Source organism: Rhinichthys klamathensis, unplaced genomic scaffold (assembly GCF_029890125.1).
Source record: "Rhinichthys klamathensis goyatoka isolate OS25496 unplaced genomic scaffold, OSU_Roscu_1.1 h1tg000323l_1, whole genome shotgun sequence".
NCBI lineage: Eukaryota > Metazoa > Chordata > Actinopteri > Cypriniformes > Leuciscidae > Rhinichthys > Rhinichthys klamathensis.
Window position 1 is genome coordinate 1,524,657 of NW_026606839.1, and position 27,437 is coordinate 1,552,093.

Sequence of the window (27,437 nt, forward strand, 5' to 3'; positions counted from 1 at the left end):
AATTTTATGTTAGATGCGATTAATCAATTTGACTCTCTAATATAGCCTATATATAATTGAGTCACAGCCTTTTATCATCTTGTGATTCGCACGTATACGCAGGTGAAACTCAAAAAATTCGAATATCGTGCAAAAGTTCATTTATTTCAGTAGTTCAACTTAAAAGGTGAAACAAATATATTATATAGGCTCATTACATGCAAAGTGAGATATTTCAAGTGTTTATTTGTTATAATTTTGATGATTATGGCTTACAGCTTATGAAAACCCCAAATTTAAAATTAGAATATTGTGAAAAGGTTTTCATATCTGTAAGCCATAATCATCAAAATTATAACAAATAAAGGCTTGAAATATCTCATTTTGCATGTAATGAGTCTATATAATATATTAGTTTCACCTTTTAAGTTGAATTACTGAAATAAATTACCTTTTGCACAATATTCAAATTTTTCGAGTTTCACCTGCACAAATAAATATCTAAACACACACACACACACACATATATATATATATATATATATATATATGTGTGTATATACAGCTATTGCAGCCGCAATGAATAAGAGGCAGAGGACACAGCAGCATTATCCACATCAGAGCTTTCGCTGGGTTTGGGTCAGCAGAAATAGACACAAATCCGGATCCATTTAGTCCACACCAGCCTAATCTGACGTTTCATTGAACCACATTTAATTGGATGGCTTGCATGGGAAACGACAGCGGAGAGAAAGAGAGACGCGCGGTACTAAAGACAGATTGAGAACGTTTTTAGAAGTCATGATACTACGGATGTATATGCACTTTCAAAGTCTGTGTGTTCTTGTTAAAACACTTTTTGATGCTACGTTAACACAGTTGGAAGCTTCCGCATTAATATATATATATATATACATATATAAACCGTCATCTGGCTTTACATATAAAATCATGTATCTGAACAGAGCGGCGTCCACATGACACAACACAAGCAGTGAAGATCCAAGGCTTTGCTGCTGTTCTCACATCTGACAGCACTTTAATAAGAGCAATTTAGACCTTTCAAATAGTCTAAAGTGTCTAGATTTCTGCAACTTGTCACTTTTAATCAAACATAATGTATAATATGAAATGGACTCGATTTACTTACCCAATACACAACCCTGGTCTTATTTAGTGCAAGTTACTCCAAGTAAAAACTGTCTTAAATCTTGCATTAAAATGGCTATTGATTAATGTTAACTAATAGACAAATAGATGTAGTTTTAGGCAACAGTTGCAGGTCAAATTTCCTATAATCGTGCCAATGGTAATACATGGAAAGTTACAGCAATAGATCTGAAATTAAAAAGAGTCTCCATTAAAATATGTGGAGATGCTCTGGAAGGTGAACTTACTTGACCTTCAGTCTTTATGTTCATAATAATTCCCTTAAAACTCACTTTTTTATGTCTATGGACTGAACTTTTCACCATCCCAAGCGATTCCCAATATCCAGTTGCACTCACATGTCGCATTATGGAAGTAAAATCCATTGCAGATGCAATTTCATGTTTACCTCAAACTGAAAAATGTATAAATTAGTAACCCAACTCTGCAATATGAGTTTCTTACTCAGTATTTTTCTCCTGTTTTCCTGTACAAATATCTAAACATTCTTAAATCAAAATACAATTACTTAAGTAACAAAATGTATGTGTTTACTGAAAAATGTATCAAAATGAAGTGCGTCTTTGCTTAAAACAAGAAAAAATATATTCCAGTGCGATACGAAAAATAATCGTTTCCTTGTATCTTGTTTTAAGAATTTTAGAGATTTTTAATAAATAAAAAAATACTATGCAAGAACACTTTTGTTGTGAATAATGGCAGAAGTTTTACATCCTGACAATTGTGATATTAAACTCTAAACTGTAACATCTTATTGCATTTGCTGTTTATATGTGCAATTGTGCTCGGATTCACTAATAAGACGTCTTTTTTGTCTCGTCATCAATGAATCTGCTGTGATGTCTATGATCTGCAACAGCAAAACACACAGAACCTCTTATCAGAGCTGTGCTAAAGTAAAGTCTGGCTTTTGGTGGTTCTCACTCAGTGTCCCGTACACAGACATGCAGCTCAGGGTTCCAGACAAACAGAAATGTGCAAGTCGTGTTTCCCCACACGAGGAGATTATGCTGGGTTATTCGTTTCACTAACACTAATTAGCAGCTACTGTACATATATTGCAAGGATAAAAGGATTAATTCACCCAAAAATAAAAAAAAATGCTGTTTATTTAGTCTCCCTTATGGCATTCCAAATCTGTATACTGTTGTTTTTTTTCTTCCGTGGAGCACAAAAGGAGACATTTTGGAGAATCTTCACTCAGCTTATTCATACAGCGGCAGTTCATAGATCGATCTCTGTCAAGCTTTAAAAAAGGACAAAAAAATGGGTTTATTAACTCATAAATAACAGCATAAATTAAAATCTGCATGACTTTAGAAGACACACAAAATAATTTTTGTCTTCACTGAAAAAAACAGTGTTTTTTTCTCGTTTCCAGTCCGAATATCTAAAAACTCTTATATCAAGAAGCATTTAATAGAGAAGTAATGACATAGAAATGACATAAGAATTATATTTTGTTTTCTGAAAAATAAAAATGAAGTGAGTTTTTGCTTAAAACAAGCTAAATTATCTGCCAATGGGGTTAGAAAAATAATCATGTTTTCCATTTGAATTAAGATCATTTTTCTTAACCCATGCATTGGCAGATAATTTTGCTTGTTTTAAGCAAAAACTTACTTGATTTTTTTTATTTGATTTTTTCTCAGAAAACAAGATATAATGTAATTTTACCTTTCTAGTAAATGCTTCTTGATATAAGAATTTTGAGATATTTGGACTGGAAACAAGACAAAAATACTAAGTAAGAAAAGCATTTTTGCAGTGTTGCAGTAAATCAAGATAATTTTACTTAAGAAGCAAAATTAAGTCTTGTTCACATTTTTTTCATTCTAAATGAAGTGTGTTCATCCAAGAAAGAAAGAAAGAATATATAAAGAATGTTTTTTTTTTTTTTTACCAGATTGGTAGATATTCTTTTTTTGTTTTAAACAAACTCACTTCATTTTGATACTTTTTCCTTTTTTTTTTTAAATGTCTTAAAGTCATTTTGCTTCTCAAACATATTGATTTAAGAATGTGCAGAAATATGCACTGGAAAACAAGACCAAAAAAAAAATGAGTAAGAACATCTTTTTTCCAGTATATAGTTGTTTTATGTTTTTTTAATATTTTTTTTTTTTAGAGTTTGATAAACTTGGTCATGATGAACTTTGTACAGAAAAGAACTGCGTGAAGATGCTTTAAAACAAATCATTTTTGGGTGAACATTCCCTTTATAAAAAAAGAAAAGACACAAACTTTGCATGTTGTCTTTCATAGAGCCACATACGACTAAAAATAGACTATTTGGAAACTAGACATACTAGGCACTAGGTATTTACAGTACATTGTGCATTAGGGCACATTGTCAAAACATAAAAGAAACAGACAGACAGAGAGAGAAAAAAAAAACACTTCTCATAACAGAAACATAAAGTACCCTGATTTACATTTGATGCCGGGAAATATGGAGGAATATTCAGTCAATCTGTCCGCCTGTCCTTCAAGCGCTTGCAGGGAAGATTGCCTCGCATCTGCCAGCCTTTCCGTGCTGGAAAAGCAGAATAAAACTGTCACATTTTCCCCACAGATGACTTAACAGCAGTGGCAGACGAGGCCTGCGGTGAGCGTGAACGGGTACTATATGAGTCTGCTCTACAGCAACGCTAAAACACTCACATTTGGCTGCGATCTCCATTCAAACAATCAGACAGCAGCTTAATTAGGGCTAAAACCATTACATATGCAAATGTGTGTACATATGTAAATAAAACGGTCCAGTTATGCGCATACATTCACTGCCATACCAATTGTTTTCGACCAACAGTTGTGGATGTTGCATTTGAGACACAGTTTGTGTCCTTGGGCGGAAGAACATAAAGGCCTAGCAGAACTGAAAGGTTTATTCGAGCACTAAATGTGCCCTTTACTGAGAAACCAAATAAGAGAGATTACATTGCAAACCTGTGATAAAGTTTCATTGAGCCATCTGATCGACGGACTGTCACTTCCGAGCTTCCTTTCTCAGATTAATATCATCCGACTCTTATGTTACAGGAGGTGTGTGTGTGGAGGTTCGGTTAGCTGGCTTTATTGGGGCTTTTTAGGAACTGATTGAAATGATGGCTTTACACCGTGTCTACACCAGAAGCGAGCGCGAAGCTACATTTCAAAACCAAATCACTGGCATTATAATCAACAGCGGAAGCGAATGCCTTCAGTTGACGGACGCCCTTTACCTATTTCTGGCATGCTGCACATTTACCATTTACTTTCGCCTCTGTCTGAAATAATGTTTTGAAAGGAAATGTAACTCTTTCCCCGCCATTGACGGAATTCTCCGGGAATCCGTGTTTTCACTGTTATACGGTAGGGGGCGCTATTACACATCTACTGAAAGAGCACAGAATCTCCGGTGAAGAAGAAGCAGAAACAAGCGATAGAAGCATTGCTTATGCACATGAAAAATAACGCGATTATCAAATATTAAACGACATATAAATCAAAACTGCCTGACGTTAGCGAATGAAATGCCAACCCAGGACGAGCTATAGGACTGAGAAGCGTTGATGGTGTTGATGGACTCGTCTACTCTATCTGTGCGTTGATCATTGTCTGAATCCCATCTGTCCGAAAGTCTTTGACAAAAACGCAATTTTCTCAGCTTTTTGCTTTTTTTATGAAACATACCCACATTTAAGTGTTGATAAAAAAGAATGCATGTTGCTAGAATAACATGTTTTTTTATATATATATATATATATATATTGCATATTCAGATATTCATAGAACAATATATTCTGGGGGCCATGAAGATTTGTGAAGATGATCAAAAATGCTGGTGGCGGCTGGCAACTTTAAAAAAAGAAAATGCTGGCGGGGAAAGGGTTAAATTCCTGTTCCTCAAACAGTACAGCATGGCTCTGCAACACAACACCAAAGTCATTGGTTCAATTCCCATTGAATGCATGAACTGAGCAAATGTATGCCTTAAAAGCAATGTAAGCCTCTTTGTAAAAAAATCTGCAAACATCTGCCAAATGCATAAAAGTCAATATATATTGAATTTTTTGACGAATGCATCAAAGCCAGTTTGTGATTATGTTTCTGTTATCTGGTCATCTAATTTATTTATGCATTTCCAGTGTAGACACGGTGTTGTGCTGCATTTACACTGCAACGCCTAATGCACAGATCCAAAATGTTTACATTCACTCTATGCGAATAGTTTACCCTCATCACGGTCCAAACCCATAAGAGTTTCATTCATCTTCGGAACACAAATGAAGATTTCTGTCCCTCCATTGAAAGTCATATGTGAATAAAAGCCAAAATGAAATCTATTCCGTCTCTTCAGAAGACTTAGATTAAATCGCTCAATTCATTTGGATTTCTTTTACAATCTCTTTATGAACCTTTTGAATAGAGGGACAAAAATCTTTTCATTTGTGTTCTGGAGATGAACGAATGTCTTACGGGTTTGGAACGACATGAGGGTGAGTAATTAATCCCACATTTTTTATTTTTTTGGGTGAACTATTCCTTAGCTAAGCACCAAGTGATGATATCAGACCATTGGATACAAGTGTTTAGATTTCATCCAGATACAGTATATAAGTAGCCTGGCTCCGCCCTCTTACGTTCTTCCGCTCAATTTTCATTTTCCTTCAGTACTACGTCTGGATTTGCTGTATATTCTTGGGTTTTCTCCGATCAATTTTTTACCGGTCCAATCAGCGAACAGAGGGAGTGGCTGAGAACGATGACGTTGATGTCGTGCGCTAGTTTGAGTCGTCATACGTCACGACCAAATGTCAGCGATTGGTTATGGCAGATCCAGAGTGACTCTGGGCAGATCCAATAGTTTTAAACTTCAACAGAGTACCCGCCTTCAAGGAAGTTAAAGGGTTAGTTCACCCAAAAATGAAAATTCTGTCAGTAATTACTCGCCCTCATGTTGTTCAACCCCGTAAGACTTTCGTTCATCTTCACAACACAAATTAAGATATTTTTGATTAAATCTGAGAGCTGGATCACTCCTCCATAGGCTTCTAAGTGATCGAAATTGACCGGCCCAGAAAAGTTATGAAAGACATCGTTAAAATAGTCCGAGTGACTACAGTGGCTCAATCTTAAGTTTATCAAGCGACGAGAATACTTTTTGTGCGCAAAAAAACAAACAAAAATGACGACTTTATTCAACTATTGTGGGCCTCGAGATTTCACGTAGTGTAACAGCGCAGCGCTTCTGTGTTGCACGTCACACACAGGCTCACTATTGGCCGACGCTGGTCATGTGTGTGTGTGTGTGTGACGTACAACACAGAAGCGCTGCGCTGTTACACTACGTGAAATCTCGAGGCCCACAGAGAAGGAAATGAATAGTTGAATAAAGTCGTTATTTTTGTTTGTTTTTTGCGCACAAAAAGTATTCTCGTCGCTTGATAAACTTAAGATTGAGCCACTGTAGTCACTCGGACTATTTTAACGATGTCTTTAACTTTTCTGGGCCGGCAAGTTTCAATCCCTTAAGAAGCCTATGGAGGAGTGATCCAGCTCTCAGATTTAATCAAAAATATCTTGATTTGTGTTCCGAAGATGAACGAAAGTCTTACGGGGTTGGACCGACATGAGGGTAAGAATTTTCATTTTTGGGTGAACTAACCCTTTAACGCTTGTCAATGGAGAGTGGCCAGACTCTCTGTACAAATGAAATGTGTACGAGAGTCAGGTAGGACCAGGCTAGTATATAATAGATCCAGAACCACATTTGAAAGAGAGACCGTAGAAAATACGATCTGTTCCGTTTGTGTTCTTGCATAAACATGTATGCAACATGATCTGATCTGTGCATATCATTGAGACAAAATCAGAATTGGTTAGCAGTGTAAATGCAGGCTTGCAAAAGATGACCATCGATAGTAATCAATGCATTGTTGTTTCAGGGAATCTTGTTGATAAACTTTTGTTTGTTTGCTTGTTTTGTTTTAATAGATTAAGCTGCCTGTTTTAATCCCAAAAAGTCATTCAGTGCATCCCGGGAATGTGGTGATACCTGTCCTATAGAGGGCGATAATGGGACACAGTGTGCTTTGTGTTACGATGATCCACATTTGGACCACCGTCAGAGAAACAAGACTTAGAAAAATAAAAGCATTCTAGACGTATCAGATTAAAGTATTTAGGACGTGATCGCTACAAACAATCAGCAAATACACACAATTTCCATTTTGCATGAATTATTACTGATCTATTTACATGGCAGTTGTTAATATTCAGGTCACATCATTAATGCCATTTGGCATACATTCAAAACCCATTATGCACCAATCTCATTTTTGTTTTTCTAAAATAATTTTTTTTGTTGTTTTTTTCCTAGGTTACCGCCCGGGTTTGCACATAAAATAATTTACAGCGTCATATTTACAATTTCAAAGTTCAAGTGAGAAAAATCTGCAGCAGTTGACAATGAAACGAACACAAACGAACTACATTCTTGTAAAGAGACAAGTTCGTAAATCAACCCAATAGTTTACATCTGTTCGCAAGCAATCAACAAATCCACAATTCAGCCAGCGCTCACAGGCCTGCAAACTGAGCCCACGCACAAACTGTGTATTACGTTTACAGGCCATTAATATGCAGCATGTTTTAGATACTCAGTAATTTGTGCAAATCAGAATCTATTTTTGCGACAATGGGAGAACACGCAATGTTATAAAAATGCCACTGTTAAACTGTCAAATATAGAATAAATTAATAGATATAGAAGATATTATATTTTACAATACTATTACATTATAGAGATAATATTCAGTTTTTTTAAGTAAATATTACTATTTTTTAAGGTCTACGCCGGAACAACCAACCTTTCTGACCTCAACTGACTTTCAAAATTGTGACTTTTTTATTTTATTGTGACGGTTGTCCTTCCCAGCAATAAAAAAGTAAATCAATAAAGAACCATGAAACATTACAAAACCCGTTTTCATCACTGAAACAAACAACTGTGACAAATACCACTAAACTTTAGAAAACAAAGACAAATTTGATAACATATAGCGAAAGCTGCACGACCTTATCCAGTGCCTTAAAAGATGAGGTTTCAAACATTCTTCTCTGAAAAACGCAGATTAAATTGCTTACGCCGCGATATGAAGCTTTCATATAAAAGGCAGGGCAAGGATATTGCAGAATTATATTGCATGTACAGATCAACATGGATCACAGAAAACAGCATGATTATTTTGGTTTGCCTGCTAATTTAAACGAGTTCTGCTAAAGACCCATTGCATTCAAGTCTCAACTGTCAGTGCAACCCCGATGCAGTGAAGTATTGCCTTTACGAAACGTCGCAAAAACGCAAGCATTACACTCCCGTTCGATAAAACACAATAATAAGCATATGTGCACAAATCAACACGCACGCACACACGAACCATGTATATGGCTTCTAAACTCGGAATCAAGGCAGTTAAATAGAGAATGTTTTAGTTTGACTTGTTTTTCTCAGTTGACACAGACACAACCAAAACTTGTGTTCAAGCTCAACTTTGGTTTTCGAGTAAATACAATTTGTGTGTTTTCTATTATAACTTCTTGTTGTTGTTGTTTTTTTTCCCTTTTTTCCCTTCTTATTTACATTAAGATATAAGATCGACCAGCGGTCCATAATACTTTTTTTTTTTCATTGATATTTTACAACAAAGTGAAAGACAGTTAATTAGATTGCTACAAGTAGAGCTTATACAGAAAGAAGGAAAAACACGTTCACAAAGCGTCAGATTTCATCATTGTCATCTCTTGCAAGTCCCTGATTTTCTAGTCGCCCCGATTGCATTGAACGAACTCTACGGAAAACACCATGTAACACACGACAGGATTTCCCCCCTTCACTCGGGACGATAGAGACAAATATATCAAGAGGCATCAGAAGCTGTACAGGGGCGGCACTAGCTACACTAGCGGGTCGAGTCGAGGCATCCGACCTTGTGAATCTATCTGTAGAGGACATGTTAAATCTATTAGCGGTAAAGGTGCGGTCACATTAGTGATATTTCATGGGCCAAATAAAGCACGGCTCACAGAGAACTCATTTCCAAACCAAGAAGCCAGTGTGGTAAATTCAAGTGGCCAACTTGAAAATGAGTCAAATCTGCTTGGGAAGTCAAATGATGGGTCAATTTCTTCCCTCCCACCAGCTAAGGTCATTAAATGAGTGATGCCTCACTGTTCCTTCACTCTCTCCAAAACCTTCACCCTCTCCGGTGGAATTAGCGGCCAACCCGAACTGCTGAAATCATCACATCTTTCAATAAGCAGAAGACACACCTCTTCTGCAATCACTAAACAATCCCACACCCTCAAACCCAATGCACTTCTCTTCTCTAGCTTGATTCCTAATCTAGTTGTCAATTAAACCTGGCATTGCATATTAAGAACATTGATCAATTGCTTTTGTTTCTCTTTTGTAAGTCGCTTTGGATAAAAGCATCTGCTAGATGCATAAATATAAATTTCGCCCCTTGAAATTTCCCCAGAGCAATGGTAAATGTGACCGCACCTTAAGTCTGTCCCTTTGGTTCCTATGAAAAGCCATCCTACGAGCGCGGTACTCGAGCAAAAATAACTAACTTTGACTCACAAAAAAGTATTGCAAAGAGTCTCAGAGTCCTCGTCAGAGGTTGGACGAGAGCCGGGATCTGGCTGTGAAGTCCGTCTCGGGAAGGCTGACTATGGAATCTTTCTTGCGTATAGCCGAGTCCGGTCCCGTTACGGGGGGAGTGCCTGTAGGAGGCGCTGTGGACGGGTAAATCCCAGACACGGCTGCTGACGCCTGGTGTGGCAGTGCCATTCTCTGATGCAATGCGCTCCGGACACCGGAAGGCCCCGGGATGGCGGGATGAGGTGGGCCGATCGATGTTGAGGACACGCGGGTCGACGGTGGCGGGCTGGGCACGACGGGTGGGGCGCCATCTTGTGGCAGGGAGGGTTGTGAAGCAGACAGGGCTCTATCATCCTGGGTCAAGCTGCCTGTTTGGTGCGACGGTTGGGATCCTTTGGGCCGTGTGGGACTGGGAGCATGCTGTTGGATGAGGGACAATTGAGATCCGGAGCGCGCACCCATCGGGCCACTCCCGTACTGGAAAGTTCGCCCGCCTGCCGCTGCTAGCGGACTCTGCACCGGCGGACTGGCCATCGCAACGGCAGCGAACGCGCCAAGCGGCGGGAGAGACTGTTGAGGAGAAGCCGAAACCGGGCTGGCAAGGCTTTGCACAACCTGGAACCGTCGGACCATCCTGGGCGACTGCAAGGTGCTCGGACCCACCATAGGGCCACCGAACTGCGGACAGAAGCTCATCGCTACAGCTTGCTGAAGAGAGGCGATGGCAGAGCTGCCCTGTGGATGGCCAGGCGGAGCAAACATCCCTGGCGGGATGGAGGGCGTCATGGACATGGCACGCGGGCGCTGCTGATCGATCAGCTTCACCATCTCTCGGTCGTACTTCACGATCTCTTGGATCATCTCGTTCTCATGGTTGTTTAAGATGCCGGAGTTTAAGTCGTGCTGCACTTTGTTCATTAGGATGGAATTCTTTTTTCCTGTAACGAGAGATGAATTTTTTTTCTTCTAAATGTCACAATCATTTGTTAACAAACAAGTATTCATTACTTCAGTGAGCTCATTGTTTCGGCCTTAAATTATTTAAATTAAGAGCTGTCAAGCGATTAATCGCGATTAATCGCATCCAAAATAAAAGTTTGTGTTTACATAATATGTGTGTGTGTACTGTGTATAATTATTTTTAATACATAAATACCCACACATGCATGTGTATTTAAGAAATATTTGCATGTATACTGTATATAGACTGAATGTAGCCTATATATAAAGTATATTTTCTATAAATATAAACATTTTATATATAAATAATAGGGGTGTGACGAGATCTCGTGCCACGAGATCTCGCGAGACTAAATATGACGAGATTTCTCGTCGAGTGAAAAAGCTGTCTCGCGATATCCCCATTAATATTCCACCGCTACACTCACATTCGCCTAAACTATCGTTTTGTTGTTTTTATAAAAAAATAAAAACCATTATAAACTAATGCAAAAGTCTGCTCTGCTCATCCAGCGCGAGTTGCTGTTGCAATCAGTGCAGCACGAATCACAGTTCACTGATCGCGTGACGATGGCGGAGGATTCGTTGCGCAACAGACTAAACGTCTGGTAAATGTCTTATCATTTAGAATGCGCGCTCAGCACCGCTGCTCCCTATATGCGCGGTCACGAATTTGTAAGTGAAAGTAAAACACAAGCTCCCTGATGTGCATTGCGCACAAATTAGGCTGCATACATAAAATAATCCGTCTCCCAATACCCATCTCTGGACTGTTTATTTGCGGCTCTGGTCTCTGTTGGCACTGCGAATATTGAGAGAGCACTGTAACGTACAAAGGACAACAGACAAGGGAGGCTCCGTTTCTGAACTTATAATCGGAACGTAAGAACAACTGTAGAGACAAACAGCCTCGTTTCTCTCGGCCTTTTCCGAACTCACCGCATTAACCCTATAACTGCCGGTGCAAAATAAAACCGCAATTTCACAACAATTATAAAGAGTCTGTGTGCTAACTTTGATTATGGTTGCACTCGCACTTATTGTTTGCACTTAATAAGACTAAGAGAAAACAGTTATTTATTTTTGTTATTTATACGGTTTTTATTTCTCTGTTAAATGTGTGTTAGAAGGAGTTCAGTTAGGAGGTCACACACAGCCTCAATCAGAAGTTCTGAAAGCTCTTAAATGTACAGTAAGGTCTGAAGAGACTAATGTGAAATTATACAGGAGAAAAGCCAGTCAATAAAAACCTTTTACAGTGCTTGAATATTGTTTTCTTTCAATGCATTTGATAATTCATACTCATAAAGTAGACCTGAAATGACATGCATTAGAAGATTATTAGTTAAAACATTGAAAAATGCACCTGCATACTATTTTTCCAGCCATGAATTTTGTCATTGAGGATTTCTGAAAAATTGTGCAAAAATCTCGTCTCGTCTCGTTCTCGTGAACCCAATCTCGTGTCTAGTCTCGTCTCGTGAGATAAGCGTCTCGTCACACCCCTAATAAATAACATATGTTTCTTAAATATATACATGTGTGCATTTATATACAAAATAATTATACACAGTACACACACATATATTATGTAAACACAAACTTTTATTTTGGATGCGATTAATCGTGATTAATCGTTTGACAGCCCTAATTAATAAATTTTTAGCTAACTGTGATTTTGTATATGTACATTTCTGAAACATAACTTAGACAGTTTTCTCTGATAACAGATCACTCTAAATTGTTATGTGGACTCATGCATTTTCTGTAAAGCTGCTTTGAAACTGTGTATTGTGAAAAACGCTATACAAATAAACGTGAATTGAATTGAACATTTTGTATTATTGTATTGTATTACTGTTCAGCTACATGTAATTGTTTTAATAGTATTTCATTTTTTAGTTTTGGAATATATTTCAATATGTTAGTAGTACTACTAGAAATGTAGCAAATTGCTGTCTTATTCAGTTTTGTATTATGTTAGGTTTTGAATGTAAGTTTAACAGTTCTGAAAAACGGAGGTAAACATGCAAACTGGCCTGTAGGTACACAGAGGTACATTGACTGTGTTTCCGTCCAAGTGAGAAATTAATTCATGTGATTTGAAAGATGTGGTCACTGATTGCATTTTGTGCCAAAGCAATGATAAATGATTCATAGTTTAGGCCACAACGACTGATGTTGTGACCTAGGTATTGAGAAATGTGTCCTAACAATTGTAAAAAACTGCAATGAAATTAAGAGTACTTAAAGAGAGCACACTTTCGTAGAAGTAAAGTAACAATGTCAAATTAAAAGTTTTTCTTTAAAAGTATATTTTAAATAATTGTGTTTTAATAATTTTTTTGCATTGCTTAAAGTTTATGTATTTTAAATGTACTAAACCGCAACTTCATCATTACAAGTAATTAAATAAAGACTTAAATACATGACATACAAGTTTCATTATGATATTAAATCACATTTGGTAGTGTTCAGGAGTACTTCAAACATATTTCAAAGAAAATAGAAATATGAAATTAGATATAAAGATGTACTTAAGTCCTACTTACTTACAACTAATTCAACTCAATTGCATTTAATATAAATTCAAACTATAATACATTTTGATTTCATTAATTGGAAATAGCATGCAATCAAGTGTCAGAAAACATATTCAATTCACACTTAAGTATATTCTTTAAAAGTTCTCCTTTTAAACATCTACATTAGAAGTCAAAGACACAAGTGCATTACTGTTAACAGGTTTTCAGTTCTGTTTTTACAAGCCCACCATTATTGAGAAGTCAATGTTAAGTCCTAATCGACACAGATGTTGCCCATGAAGCTTAAGCTGTGTTTAACCCTGAATAATCCTTTAAGCCGTTAAAATGTTCACATTATTGTTCTTTGAGAAACTTCAGAAGGTGATTCTGGTTTCGCTTACCTAAGCGGTCCAGTCGGTCGATGGCCACGGTCTCAAAGGCCCTCCTCATCATGGGATACTCCTCCAATACCTCATTAAAATTGTCCACGGAGAGAGAATACAGGCGACAGTAGGTCTCCGCTCGCACGCTTGCCGTACGCCGACCCCGCGTCAGCAGACAGATCTCTGAAAGAGAGGAAAACGGTCAAACTCACACACACACACTGAAGATTTAAGGACCGGACATCTTGATAGTGGCGTTCATCAGGGGAAAGTGACTCTGAGACCTTTTCTAGATGGCAAGTGTTTTTAAATTGCTCGAAAACTGAAACCCTGAAGAGTCCTTCATTGAACAGGGAATGAATTTAAATATATGCCTGCAAAATGTAATTAAACTCTATCAGACTTCATTCAAAAGTATGTGATTTGAATGCTTATTATAAAGTGCTGAATATATTCTTGCTTTATTAAGTTCTCATGTCTTAAAAATTTAATTTGTAATTATTTCAGTGCAAAAAAAATTAAAATTCCCGTATCCCATGGCCATTTTAAAGGGAAAATCGGTCATAATTAACTCAACCCTTAGGTCACTGCAAACCTGTTTGACTTTCTTCTGGGGACACAAAAGAAGATATTTTGAAGAACTATTATGGTCCAAACAACACTTGACTCCAATGACTTTCATTGTAAAAAAAAAAAAAAAAAATCCCACAGATATATACGTATATACGTCATACATCTCAGCCCCAATCATCATATTTTCATTGTTTCATGGTGAATGTTCAAGGTTATTTTGTGTCTATATTTAGAAGATCACACACACACTAAAAAATGCTGGGTAGTTTAAACCCAAAGTTGGGTCAAATATGGACAAACCCAACTATTGGGTTAAAAATGTAAAAATAAGACTTAACCCAACGGTTGGGTTTGTCCATTTTTGACCCAACTTTGGGTTTAAACAACCCAGCATTTTTTAGAGTGCACATTCTCTGGGATTAAATTTAGCTCATGCGATATTGGAACACAACTAGTTCCTTAAGATGGGAGAGAAATAACCCATAAGCCTCAGAAGATAATAAACATCATTCATCGTAGATGCTGTGTGTCATTCTGTGTATTAAATCCTGACCCATCCATCAGGGACCTGTGTGTGTATGGTCCATTTCCCTGTCTGCTTTCCTAATCAATCCAGAAAATCCAATACACAACCTTGGAAACCTTGGTTCACTTTAGAGAACTTTGTCATTCCAGCAGCGTTTATCCGGAGCCGGGGTCATTCATCAAACCAAAAGGCAGTAAATTAAAGCTACAATCACAGGTACATAAAGGTGAACACACACACACACACACACACACACACACACACATACACACGTAAACACTCCTGTGGACACAAAACCTCATTTGCATATAATTTGTCCCTTCATTTGATTATACACCTTTAAAATCCACCCTCACTTACACTTATAGTAGCTTACTATAACCCATTAAGAAAAATATTCTACAACAATGAGATTAAATGAGAGGAAATGGAGACTTTGATGAGCAAAGAAATATCTGCTTTTCAGTTGTTTCTTTGGAGAATTTTTTTTTTTTTTTTTTTTAATGTGCAATCAAAAGTTAGATCTCAATATGAGCTCAAAGATTCTCATAAAATTTGTCCAAGAGCACATGATCTGAGATGCTATTCGTATCATATCCATTATATAGCTCTATAATTTCTATAATACATAACACATATTTCATATACATCGCATTTACATAAAAAAAAAGTGTGAATCACATGAAAACTGTCAAGAAAGTTCTGGGTCACAAATTCTGTGTGTGTGTGTGTGTGTGTGTGTGTGTGTGGTGTAATGCTTTGCATATATTTTTAGGGAAATGTGGTTACTTGTTCTAAAAATAATGTCAAAATACAACACTCTTGTATATTTTATTCAAAATATCATATAATTAATTGTATTTGATCATAAAGTGAAATTTCACAACGATTTGATAGCTCTATGCTGCATGTTAATTGTCTCGTTTGTGTCTGTTTTTTTCCCCTCCCAAATGAATTTCAGGAGAAACATCAACAAGTCTGACACTTAAATGAAACGGAAACGAGATCTCCATTAATTCTGAGCTATGAAAAGAGCAATACAGTTTTCCTCCGGGTAAAACTGAGACTGATCCTTCCACACAATGCCCACAGGATCAGACGGCTTCTCTCTTTTCTTTCTTTATCTCAGGCTACACAAGACATCGGTTTGTCTTTGACCTTTCCAAGGTCACGCGCCGAGAGCCTCTTCCAAACCCTCCTGTCCTCTGCAGCTGAAAAACGACTGACTCATGCGGATTTAAGGCTGCAGAAGGATCGTGTTTCACTCCTCAGCAGAGCACATCACATCTCAGCACACACACTTCTGGGTTCACCAGGGTCTGGATCTCTCCACCAGCTCAGAACCATGACAATACAATCGACTTCTGCTGCAGTTCTGCTTTACAGAGGATTCAGAGACTTAAAGAGGACCTATTACATGTTCAGCTTTCTTTAGTGTGTAATGTTGCTGTTTAAGCATAAAAAAAAGTCTTGCAAATAAACAAAATCCAGTGGGAGTTCTTCTCTATATCAGTGTCAGTGTTTCTGAACTCCCTGAAACGCCTCCATTGTAGTCTTGAGTTTTCTTCTGGGAACGAACACGTCACAATATTCCTCATTTCAATAATTCATACGCAGAATAAAGGGGCGGGGCCTGGTTGAGTTAGTTAGCAGTGTGTTGAAACTGGCAGTTATAAGACGCGGGGCATTTCCCAAACACACTTGAAGTGCTTGACCAATCACAACACACTGCTCCAGCCGACCAATCAGAGCTTAATGTGCTTTTAAGAAGGAGGGGCTTCATAGAGATAGGAATTAAACAGAGCGTTACTGACAGAATGGGAAGAGAGGAGCTGCAACAATGTACAATATGTCAAAAATAATGTGTTTTTTGAACATTCAAGCATGAAAACTAGGGCTGTAACGATACACCAAACCCACGATTCGATTTTGTATCGCGATTCTGTCACGGGGGCGGGGCTTGGGGTGAAAAAAAAGATTTTGAGAGAAAAAAATAATATATACTGGTATTTTTATTAAATAACATTAGGAAAAACCTGTATAATCTGAACACCAAAGAACAATAATAATAACTATGCAAATTATTAAACTAAACTAGGCAGTGTAGGCTGCTGCTTTTGGGTTGTGTTCTGTGCTCCAACTAAATTGATTTCGGGATGGTGCCGTAGGATATGCATCTGCATGTTGGACGTGTTGCCGGTCAATTGAGGAAGCTTATTTAAACACTTACGGCAAATTGTGTGGGTCTTGTAGATTACACGATTGCCATCCCTGTTCTCCACCGTGTAGCCGAAATGTTGACATACTGCTGACTGAAATGTAGGCTATTGGAAGGGTCCGCAATCTCTGGGTTGATTTCCATGTTTCTTCACGTTCTTCAAATAGCTCGCGTCACATGGAAAGTTAGTCACGACTCGCATGATATGTAACATGTAAAAAGACGCTTACAAGTTAAATTTTTTTAAATAGTTGGTTGGGATGAGTCACTGAGTATTTAATTATAGAATATCAAATAGGTTGTGCGATTATTGTCTAAAAAAATCTCCAGTTTTCGGTGCTGATGCGGAGGTGACGCGTTCATGTAACGTAAGGCTGGCACTGCCAATAAAGCACCTATAAGCTTACACAAAGAACCGGCAAAAGTAATGATTATGAATATGTCAAATATAGCAAGGAGACATTTAATTGTTTATTAGTGTTTTCTGTCAGTGTCAGCTGCAAAGACGAAGTTGCGATGCTGACTCGCGATCTTCGCAGTAGTGAACGCGCCAGAGAGAAATGCACTTTTCATACGGATTACATAAGCAGAGAGCAGTCTGTTTTCTTTCGTTTTGAATTGTTCGGTTTAAAAGTAGACATTTCAATATACCGGTAGATATACTTCTCAGGTCTATAGGCTTATACACTGGGTTTCGATTCAAATGAGACGAGCTCCAGTTCACGCGCCGGCCCCTCTGTGTCGTGATTATCTGTCTGCTATATTTACTACTTATTTAATTGGTTGATGAAACATTTATTAAAATTGAGATACAATTAATACAAAACGAAATTCAATTTAAAGAAAGTCTTTGTGCTTTTCTGTTTGAGGTCTCTGAAAGTTTTAGTGCCGCTTCCAGAGAACTGTCACGACATTGTTTTTTCCTCTTAAATGCGAACACGAAAAATAAAACAAAATGACTATTTTATGTTCTGGGGAGAGCCAACCCTCCTTCATCCGATGGGTAGCCTAGTAGCCTATTACTTTTGGTTTGTACAGTGTAATTTACAGAATTATATATAAAAAATAAAAAAAGTTTTGCCACCTAAAAATTTAAGATGTTTTGTGTCGCGTCCGTGTACGCGTGTGTATTTCCCTCATATTAAATATAAAATGCATGTGTAGACTTATATTTTTCTAATGTATGGACATGTACTGGACTTTATTAAGGGAGTAGGCTATGGATATATAAACAGAAGTGTCAATATATTGGTATTAAATGCACTTTCTGAGAATTTATATTTCAAGTTTTGGCTGCAAATTTCACGTCCATAACGCTGAAATTGCCAAATTTTAAATAATTTATCCTCAACTAGTTTTGTGGTGTAGGTCTACGTATTTTATAATGTTAACTTCAAATAATACTAATAATAGTAATTTAAAGATGTGGTAGCATTGGATCTGGCCAGGAAGGATAACTCTGGGAGTTGGAAGGGTTGTGATCGCGATTCTGCCTTCTCACATCGCGATTTCGATTTTATATCGTGTATCATTACAGCCCTAATGAAAAACCTATTCTAAGTAGAGCCCAAAAACAAAATCAAGATTTTAGGGCATAATATTGCCTCTTTAACAAGAAAATACAGTGTCTAAACAAGCAGCAATGTAACATTTCAACAATACTGTTACAGTTATCTGTCCTGATTGGTTTTTAAAATGTGTACTATTTGCCACACAGATAGACAAGCTTAGTGCATGTGCTCCTAAGGCCCGTTCACACTAAAGGTCAGCTAAAATCAGCGAAATTACGGCAAAAAAGGTAATTGTCCATTGTCAATAGTGTAGTGATGTATGAAGCACAGCTCACATACAATTCACTTTCTAACCAAGCAGCTTTTTGTTGGTCAACGCAGCGAATTTATGTGACCAACTTGAACCCACAGAGAAATCTGTGTGGAGAAATTTCTCGCCCTCACGCAAAATTCCTGATCGCGGGACTCCTATTGAAATGACTGGATTTCACTAATGAAAATTTGCAGTACAATGGTCAAAAATGATCGCACCTTAAGAATGATAACTGTTACTGTAACAATAACTATATGATCCACACCACAACTCTGACAAAAACAACACAGAGAAAAGATATCATTGTAATCACTTTCAGAGCGATTTCTTTTCCCCCAGCAATGATAAAAAAAACATCAACAGCAATCAAAATCCATCTTAAAATCCCGACTTTAAAGCACATAAATGCACATACGCCTCATGGTTTGGTTTAAAGAACATTTCCCGAATGGTATCAACACTTTGGTGCTTTCAAAACATTGTTTTGTTGATTTGTGCAGATTTAGGGGCGGAGCTTCCTGTTTGTCTGGCCAATAGCAGGTGGGGATGTGTTGGAAAAAATTCTAAAATATCATTTGCAATTCCATTTGGTAGTGCAGAAATTACACACTTCACCATCAAATATATATAACATTTTATTTTATAATTCAATTTTTAGATTGAGAACTGGTTGCAGATGGAAGACTGTGACATTGTTACTAGAAAGACTGGCTAGAGAATAACAAGTGCTTAAATGACAGTGACATCATGACATTTAAATATCAATGTCAGGCCAGAGCAGAATATTTTGATTGCCTTTAAAGTTCAATTAATTTAACATCAATATAATATGCAAAGTACTAAAATGGAAGAGGTCACACCATATCTGGCTTAAATTATTTCAAATGTTATGAGGTTCAATAAGGATTTGAGCAGTTTAATTAAGTGAAGTGATGTAATTTACGAGGTTAATACGAGTGGGATTGTACCTCCGAAGTAGGAGCCGTCAGAAAGTTTCAGCCCCACAGTTCCTTTGGTTATCACTGTCACGACGCCGTGTTGAATGAAGTACATCTTCTTGCCGATGGTTCCCTCACGGATGATGTAATCGACCGGTTGGAAGACCTCGAAACGGAGCTTCGTCAGCATGGCTGTCACGAAGTTGGGTTCGGCGTTGGCGAACAGGGGCATAGAGGCCACCAGCTTACGGCAGTTGAAGTTCACGATTTCCTGAAAGACCGCAGGGTGAGAGAAATACATAAACACATATTGCACATACACAGCGTTTACATAAAACATATGGGGGAATAGCCCAGTATTTGTTGTACTGAATTTAATTTATGCTAAAATAAGAAAATACAATTTAAACTTTTAGTTTTTCAGTATACGTAAATTTTTTTATAATTATATATATATATATATATATATATATCAAGTATACTGAAAAATAATATATTAATAATAATAATATTAATATGCATTGAGAATATTAAAATATAGTATATTATTGCCTAGTATTTGTTTTACTGAATTTAATTTACACTTATATCAGAAAATAATTGAAGTTATATTTCCATTTTTTTATTTTTCAGTATACTTAAAATATTAAATTTTAAATTTTAGAAAATGAATACAGAATTGAGAATTTGTAAGGTAACACAAAAAATCCTATATATATATATTAATAATATGCATTGAGAAAATTAATATAGTATATTATTGCCTTGTATTTGTTTTGCTGAATTTAATTTATGCCAATATCAGAAAAAGATTTAAGTTATTATATATATATATATTTTTATGATTCATTATATTGGAAATATTAAATTTAACATTTGACAAAATTATTAGACATATGGTAATAAGAATTTGTAAGATAATATGCTTGTAATGTCAAAAAAATGGTAAAACCGATCCTAAAAATTTGATTCGATATATATATGTATTGTTTTTTTGTGACATTTCACATTTCTTGGTGCGATTCAGCCATAAAGGATCATATCCAAACTTAAACATCAATACACAAATAGCACAACGTTAGTTCCGCTCTCTTAAACAACATTACAGTGAGAGCTGGAAGCCATTCACAGAGGAGATTTAGTTGTTAACTGTGACATATATTAGTTTGGAAGCTGTTCCCGGTTCAGCGTGGTTTTATTGTTTCGGAAAGCTCTTAGACAACTGCAGGGTCTTCTGGGAGTTTTTTTTTTTCCACAGATGTTTACAGACATTGACAGACCTTTGCAAACACACAGATAAGCAAACACAAGCTCACCTCTCTGAGCGGCTCGTTCAGTTCCTCTAGGATGCTCTCTTCATCAAACATCTTGCCCTGGTAACGGTGCTCATAGTAATCGTGGATTTTCTGTCGGAAATCTGACGGGAGTTTGTGGAAGGACATGTACTGCTCCACTTGCTTGTACTGCACAGAGAAAAAAGAATAAATAACCCAGGGGTTGATTTTTATTCAAACCAAAAGATGCATCAATTCTGTTAGCTATAGTAATGCACTGATGTGTAGCATCATGGCAGCGATCTTTGAACTCGAACAAAACAAAAAGTACGACTGCCAATTGTGAGACGGGCATTTCAAATGCAAGGCACAGGTTCACAGGACTTCAACACAAGCAGACTGAGTAACATCTGAAGAATCATCATCCTGTGGAGTACAGAACAGTTACAGACACAAGCCATGCCAAGGTAATGCTATTCAACGACAGACACTATCACAGTCGCTCCATGTTCAGGAGAAACGAGGCCAGGAGAGAACAGACAAAGAAAATCACACGACAACTCACAAAGATCATCACTCTTGATGATCAAGCTTTGAAAAATGCTGGGTTGTTTCAACCCAAATTTGGGTCAAATACGGACAAACCCAAATGTTGGGTTAAAAATGTAATTTAAAAAATTACAGTTGAAAGTGAAAGTTGAAGTTACAAGTTAAATTACATTTTTAACCCAACATTTGGGTTTGCCCATATTTGACCCAAATTTGGGTTAAAACAACCCAGTGTTGTTTAGAGTGTATGTTTTGCCAAGTCCAGATCACTGTAGTCTAAAACAGAGTAGTCAAAAATAATATACACTTAAATTAACACTGATAAAGCATGAATAACATACTAAATATATATATATTTTATGTGTATCTTGAATGGATAAAAGCACCAGTCAAATGCACAAATGTCAAACTACACCCAAGAAAACAGGTCATTAGCTATGAATTATCATTTTAAATGATTGAATGTGTTAATATTGACTATATCAGGATGATATCAATTGTAAAATAGTGAAATAGATAAACTATTGCGAAATAGAGACAAACCATTTCAATATTTATTATGTGACAATGATTCACAGCCATTTTTACACAAATTACAACTGTCCCTTATAGCTGTTGCTCCTATAAAAAAGGGATATTATCGTTTAAAATAAAAAAACATAAAAAAACACTTTCGTTCCTTGAAATAAATGTTAACTGAAATAAAATGAAATATAAAAAGCTTTCTTTAAACTACATTGCTCAATTTCATTTAGTTTAACTTGATGTAGTAAAATAACTAAATAAAACTGAAATACAAATTAATACTTAATAATAAAGATGATAAAACATTTATGTAGACATATTTTTAAAAAACCAAACCGAATAAAAATGGAAATTATTATATTATATTATTATAACTCTAATTTAGAATTAAAATGAAAGCTAAATTAAAATAAAAACATGAATAAAAACTAAAAGTATCTCAATTCTGCTAAAATAACAGTTGCCAAGTAGACAACAGTCACAGAAATGTTCGAGATAAAATATGAAACATAAAATAGGGCTGGGCAACGATTAATCGCATCCAAAATAAAAGTTTGTGTTTACATAATATATGTGTGTGTACTGTGTATAATTATTTTGTATATAAAGATTCACACACATGCATGTATATATTTGAGAAAAATTGTATTAATATATAAAATGTCAATATTTATATTTAATATAAATTATGTATAAATATATATACATGCAAATATTTCTTAAATATATACCTGCATGAGTGTGTATTTATATATACAAAATAACACACTACACACACATATATTATGTAAACACAAACTTTTATTTTTGATGCGATTAATCGTTGCCCAGCCCTAAAAAAAAGTAAATATCATTTGATTAAAAAAATGTATTACAAAAAAATTGTGCTGAAAAAAGCATCCTGAGATAAACGTACATCCATTGTTAGAAAACAAAATGAATTAAACTAGTGAGAGTGTGCAAGTGTTTTAAACAAATGTATTTTCTATGAGGTCCAAACAGGTTGTTGAAGAAACACTCATGTCAGCGTAAAAACACGTTCTTGTTTTCTCTCATTGCTCAGATCCAGATCCACAGGGTCCATGTTTGTTCTTCAGGCACGGGACGTACGACCCCAAACCCACCATCAGTTCCCGAGCCAAACATCCCTCAAACTGTGTTTTACTGAGACAGAGAGAGAACAGTAGCCTAATGATCTACGCAAAACAACAAAGAAAGCAGGTCAGACCGGAGGCGTTCGCACTGCAGTCGTGTGTGTTCCCTGTTGCACAGCAGCATCATGCTGACGCAGGCGTGTGTGTGTGTGTGTGTGTAGCACCTGTAAAGCGCCCTCAAACACTTGTGAGAATAATTGCCTGTGTGTTTAGCTTTATACCAACATGAAAGTGGGCTGCATCTCTCAGCATCAGCGCTGGGTCAACAGCGTTCAAAGATTGTTGCTAAACGGAGGTCACATGAAAAAAAATCCAATTTTCCTTGATCTTTTGAAAGAGTTCAAAGTACTAGATTTTAGAATTTTAGAACTTCCAGAGATCAAAGCATCAATCACAACAGAGGTCATTTAGAACTCTTAAAGGTACAGTAGCAAAAACAGGAGCTTTTTCAGAGTCATTATGAGGGATTGTACTGTAAGGATTCATATACGTATTGAAAAACGTTCCTTTGTCCATCATTTAGACTATTGCAAACAGCCTCCAGTGGATCTATACCCTCAAACAGCTTTTCCTAGGCTTTCATTGATCCAGATGCTTCACGGAGAAGATGTCACACTTTCCTCATTTGAAGAGCCAGCAGTGTTGATCTAAGTGGTTCACTGATGGACCGATAAAGACAATTGTGTTTAATGGCCGAGTCAGAAGAAAGCAATGCGATAGAGATGGAATGATAGACCTGTGTGACGTCAAACTACATCCTCTCTCGCCTCATTTACAGGCAAATTGAATGAAAACTGAGTCGCCGTTGATTGAGCCGTTTACCGATCAGTGTGAGAGGTTAAGGACAAGGACAGGTCAAGACATGCAACTGTTCTCAATTGTTAGTATATGAATGCTGATGTTACTCATACTAACATCACCGTTCATTTGGAGGGTTCTTATAATATTAAATATGTCATAGGTTTAAACAAAATCTATAGAAAAATAGAAAAGGTACTGGTAATTTTCTGCCAGGACATTATAGTTTATGGATTTTTCCGTTAACCCTAAAACACAACACAATGTGATGTGTAATTCAAAACATGGGTAAAACACCTATGTAAAATCAATACAGAAAAAATTAGAGCATAGAGCAAAGTGTAAGAAATGGTAATAGTGACGCTTGTCTTACTAAAAATCCAATTTAATACCTCAAAACAACATTTTGTCATTCATATACCATGCATGCATTGACAAGGCATAGCAAGAACATTCAAAGAATACCATGGTATTACCATCATGGTATTGGCCAAAATATATATGGTGTAATGAAGGCTTTTCCGTGGTCTATTTTTAAGGCAGTACTATGGTCTTTTGTGTAAGAGTGTTGGAGCTTCTTGTGTTTTAGAATGCTTCATATTCTCTTGAGTAACCTGAGTCGTGCGTGTGATCGGTGTGCTATTTCTGTCTGTGAGAGGATGGTCCCCGTCCTGTCCCTGCAGAGGAACAGAAGCAGGCGGACAGCAGCAGTCACACACACTCAGTGCACCGCTGCAGATTTAGAGCGTGTCTAACAGAAAGCAAATAGAGTAAATGCACACGCTGCACAGAGACACAACATCTGAGAGGAGAGGAGAAGAGAAGAGAAGAGAAGAGAAGAGAAGAGAAGAGAAGAGAAGAGAAGAGAAGAGAAGAGAAGAGAAGAGAAGAGAAGACACGAGACGAGACGAGAGCAGACGAGAACAGACGAGGAGACGAGACGAGAACAGACGAGACGAGAGGAGGAGACGAGACGAGAACAGACGAGGAGACGAGAACAGACGAGGAGACGAGAACAGACGAGGAGACGAGAACAGACGAGGAGACGAGAACAGATGAGAACAGACAAGACGAGAGGAGGAGACGACACGAGAACAGACGAGACGAGAGTAGGAGACGACACGAGACGAGAACAGACGAGGAGACGACACGAGACGAGAACAGACGAGGAGACGACACGAGACGAGAACAGACGAGGAGACGAGAACAGACGAGGAGACGAGAACAGATGAGAACAGACGAGGAGACGAGAACAGACGAGGAGACGAGAACAGACGAGGAGACGAGACGAGAACAGACGAGACGAGAGGAGGAGACGACACGAGACGAGAACAGACGAGGAGACGAGAACAGATGAGAACAGACGAGAACAGACGAGAACAGATGAGAACAGACGAGGAGACGAGAACAGACGAGGAGACGAGAACAGACGAGGAGACGAGACGAGAACAGACGAGACGAGAGGAGGAGACGACACGAGACGAGAACAGACGAGGAGACGAGAACAGATGAGAACAGACGAGAACAGACGAGAACAGATGAGAACAGACGAGGAGACGAGAACAGACGAGGAGACGAGACGAGAACAGACAAGACGAGAGGAGGAGACGACACGAGACGAGAACAGACGAGGAGACGAGAACAGACGAGGAGACGAGAACAGATGAGAACAGACGAGGAGACGAGAACAGACGAGACGAGAGGAGGAGACAGCACGAGACGAGAACAGACGAGAACAGACGAGGAGACGAGAACAGACGAGGAGACGAGAACAGACGAGGAGACGAGAACAGATGAGAACAGACGAGGAGACGAGACGAGAACAGACGAGGAGACGAGAACAGACGAGAACAGACGAGGAGACGAGACGAGAACAGACGAGACGAGAGGAGGAGACGACATGAGACGAGAACAGACGAGAACAGACGAGGAGACGAGAACAGATGAGAACAGACGAGGAGACGAGACGAGAACAGACGAGACGAGAGGAGGAGACGACACGAGACGAGAACAGACGAGAACAGACGAGGAGACGAGACGAGAACAGACGAGACGAGAGGAGGAGACGACACGAGACGAGAACAGACAAGAACAGACGAGGAGACGAGACGAGAACAGATGAGAACAGATGAGAACAGACGAGGAGACGAGCACAGATGAGAACAGACGAGAACAGATGAGAACAGATGAGAACAGACGAGGAGACGAGCACAGATGAGAACAGATGAGAACAGACGAGGAGACGAGACGAGAACAGACGAGACGAGAGGAGGAGACGACACGAGACGAGAACAGACAAGAACAGACGAGGAGACGAGACGAGAACAGATGAGAACAGATGAGAACAGACGAGGAGACGAGCACAGATGAGAACAGACGAGAACAGATGAGAACAGATGAGAACAGACGAGGAGACGAGCACAGATGAGAACAGATGAGAACAGACGAGGAGACGAGACGAGAACAGACGAGACGAGAGGAGGAGACGACACGAGACGAGAACAGACAAGAACAGACGAGGAGACGAGACGAGAACAGATGAGAACAGATGAGAACAGACGAGGAGACGAGAACAGATGAGAACAGACGAGAACAGATGAGGAGACGATACGAGAACAGACGAGGAGACGAGAACAGACGAGGAGACGAGAACAGACGAGGAGACGAGACGAGACGAGAACAGATGAGAACAGACGAGAACAGACGAGGAGACGAGACGAGAACAGATGAGAACAGATGAGAACAGACGAGGAGACGAGAACAGATGAGAACAGACGAGAACAGATGAGGAGACGATACGAGAACAGACGAGGAGACGAGAACAGACGAGGAGACGAGAACAGATGAGGAGACGATACGAGAACAGACGAGAACAGACGAGGAGACGAGACGAGAACAGACGAGACGAGAGGAGGAGACGACACGAGACGAGAACAGACGAGAACAGACGAGGAGACGAGACGAGAACAGACGAGACGAGAGGAAGAGACGACACGAGACGAGAACAGACAAGAACAGACGAGGAGACGAGACGAGAACAGATGAGAACAGATGAGAACAGACGAGGAGACGAGCACAGATGAGAACAGACGAGAACAGACGAGAACAGATGAGAACAGATGAGAACAGACGAGGAGACGAGCACAGATGAGAACAGATGAGAACAGACGAGGAGACGAGACGAGAACAGACGAGACGAGAGGAGGAGACGACACGAGACGAGAACAGACAAGAACAGACGAGGAGACGAGACGAGAACAGATGAGAACAGATGAGAACAGACGAGGAGACGAGAACAGATGAGAACAGACGAGAACAGATGAGGAGACGATACGAGAACAGACGAGGAGACGAGAACAGACGAGGAGACGAGAACAGACGAGGAGACGAG

At 38.2% G+C, this 27,437-nt stretch overlaps 2 protein-coding genes across 2 annotated transcripts in view; both read right to left on the bottom strand.

Moving 5' to 3' along the window:
* Nucleotides 1-27,437, bottom strand: part of hsd11b1lb (hydroxysteroid (11-beta) dehydrogenase 1-like b) — a 173,576-nt gene that overhangs the window by 93,087 nt on the left and 53,052 nt on the right. The window lies entirely within an intron of this gene.
* LOC130105580 (potassium/sodium hyperpolarization-activated cyclic nucleotide-gated channel 2-like) overlaps nt 9,610-27,437 on the bottom strand; it is an 81,580-nt gene continuing 63,752 nt past the window's right edge. Inside the window, exons 5-8 of the mRNA XM_056271635.1 lie at nt 21,063-21,209; nt 19,777-20,017; nt 13,686-13,850; nt 9,610-10,737 (exon numbers count right to left, since the gene is read on the bottom strand). Coding sequence (XP_056127610.1) covers nt 9,812-10,737; nt 13,686-13,850; nt 19,777-20,017; nt 21,063-21,209 — 1,479 coding nt within the window. The 3' untranslated portion in view covers nt 9,610-9,811. The remainder of the gene's footprint in view (nt 10,738-13,685; nt 13,851-19,776; nt 20,018-21,062; nt 21,210-27,437) is intronic.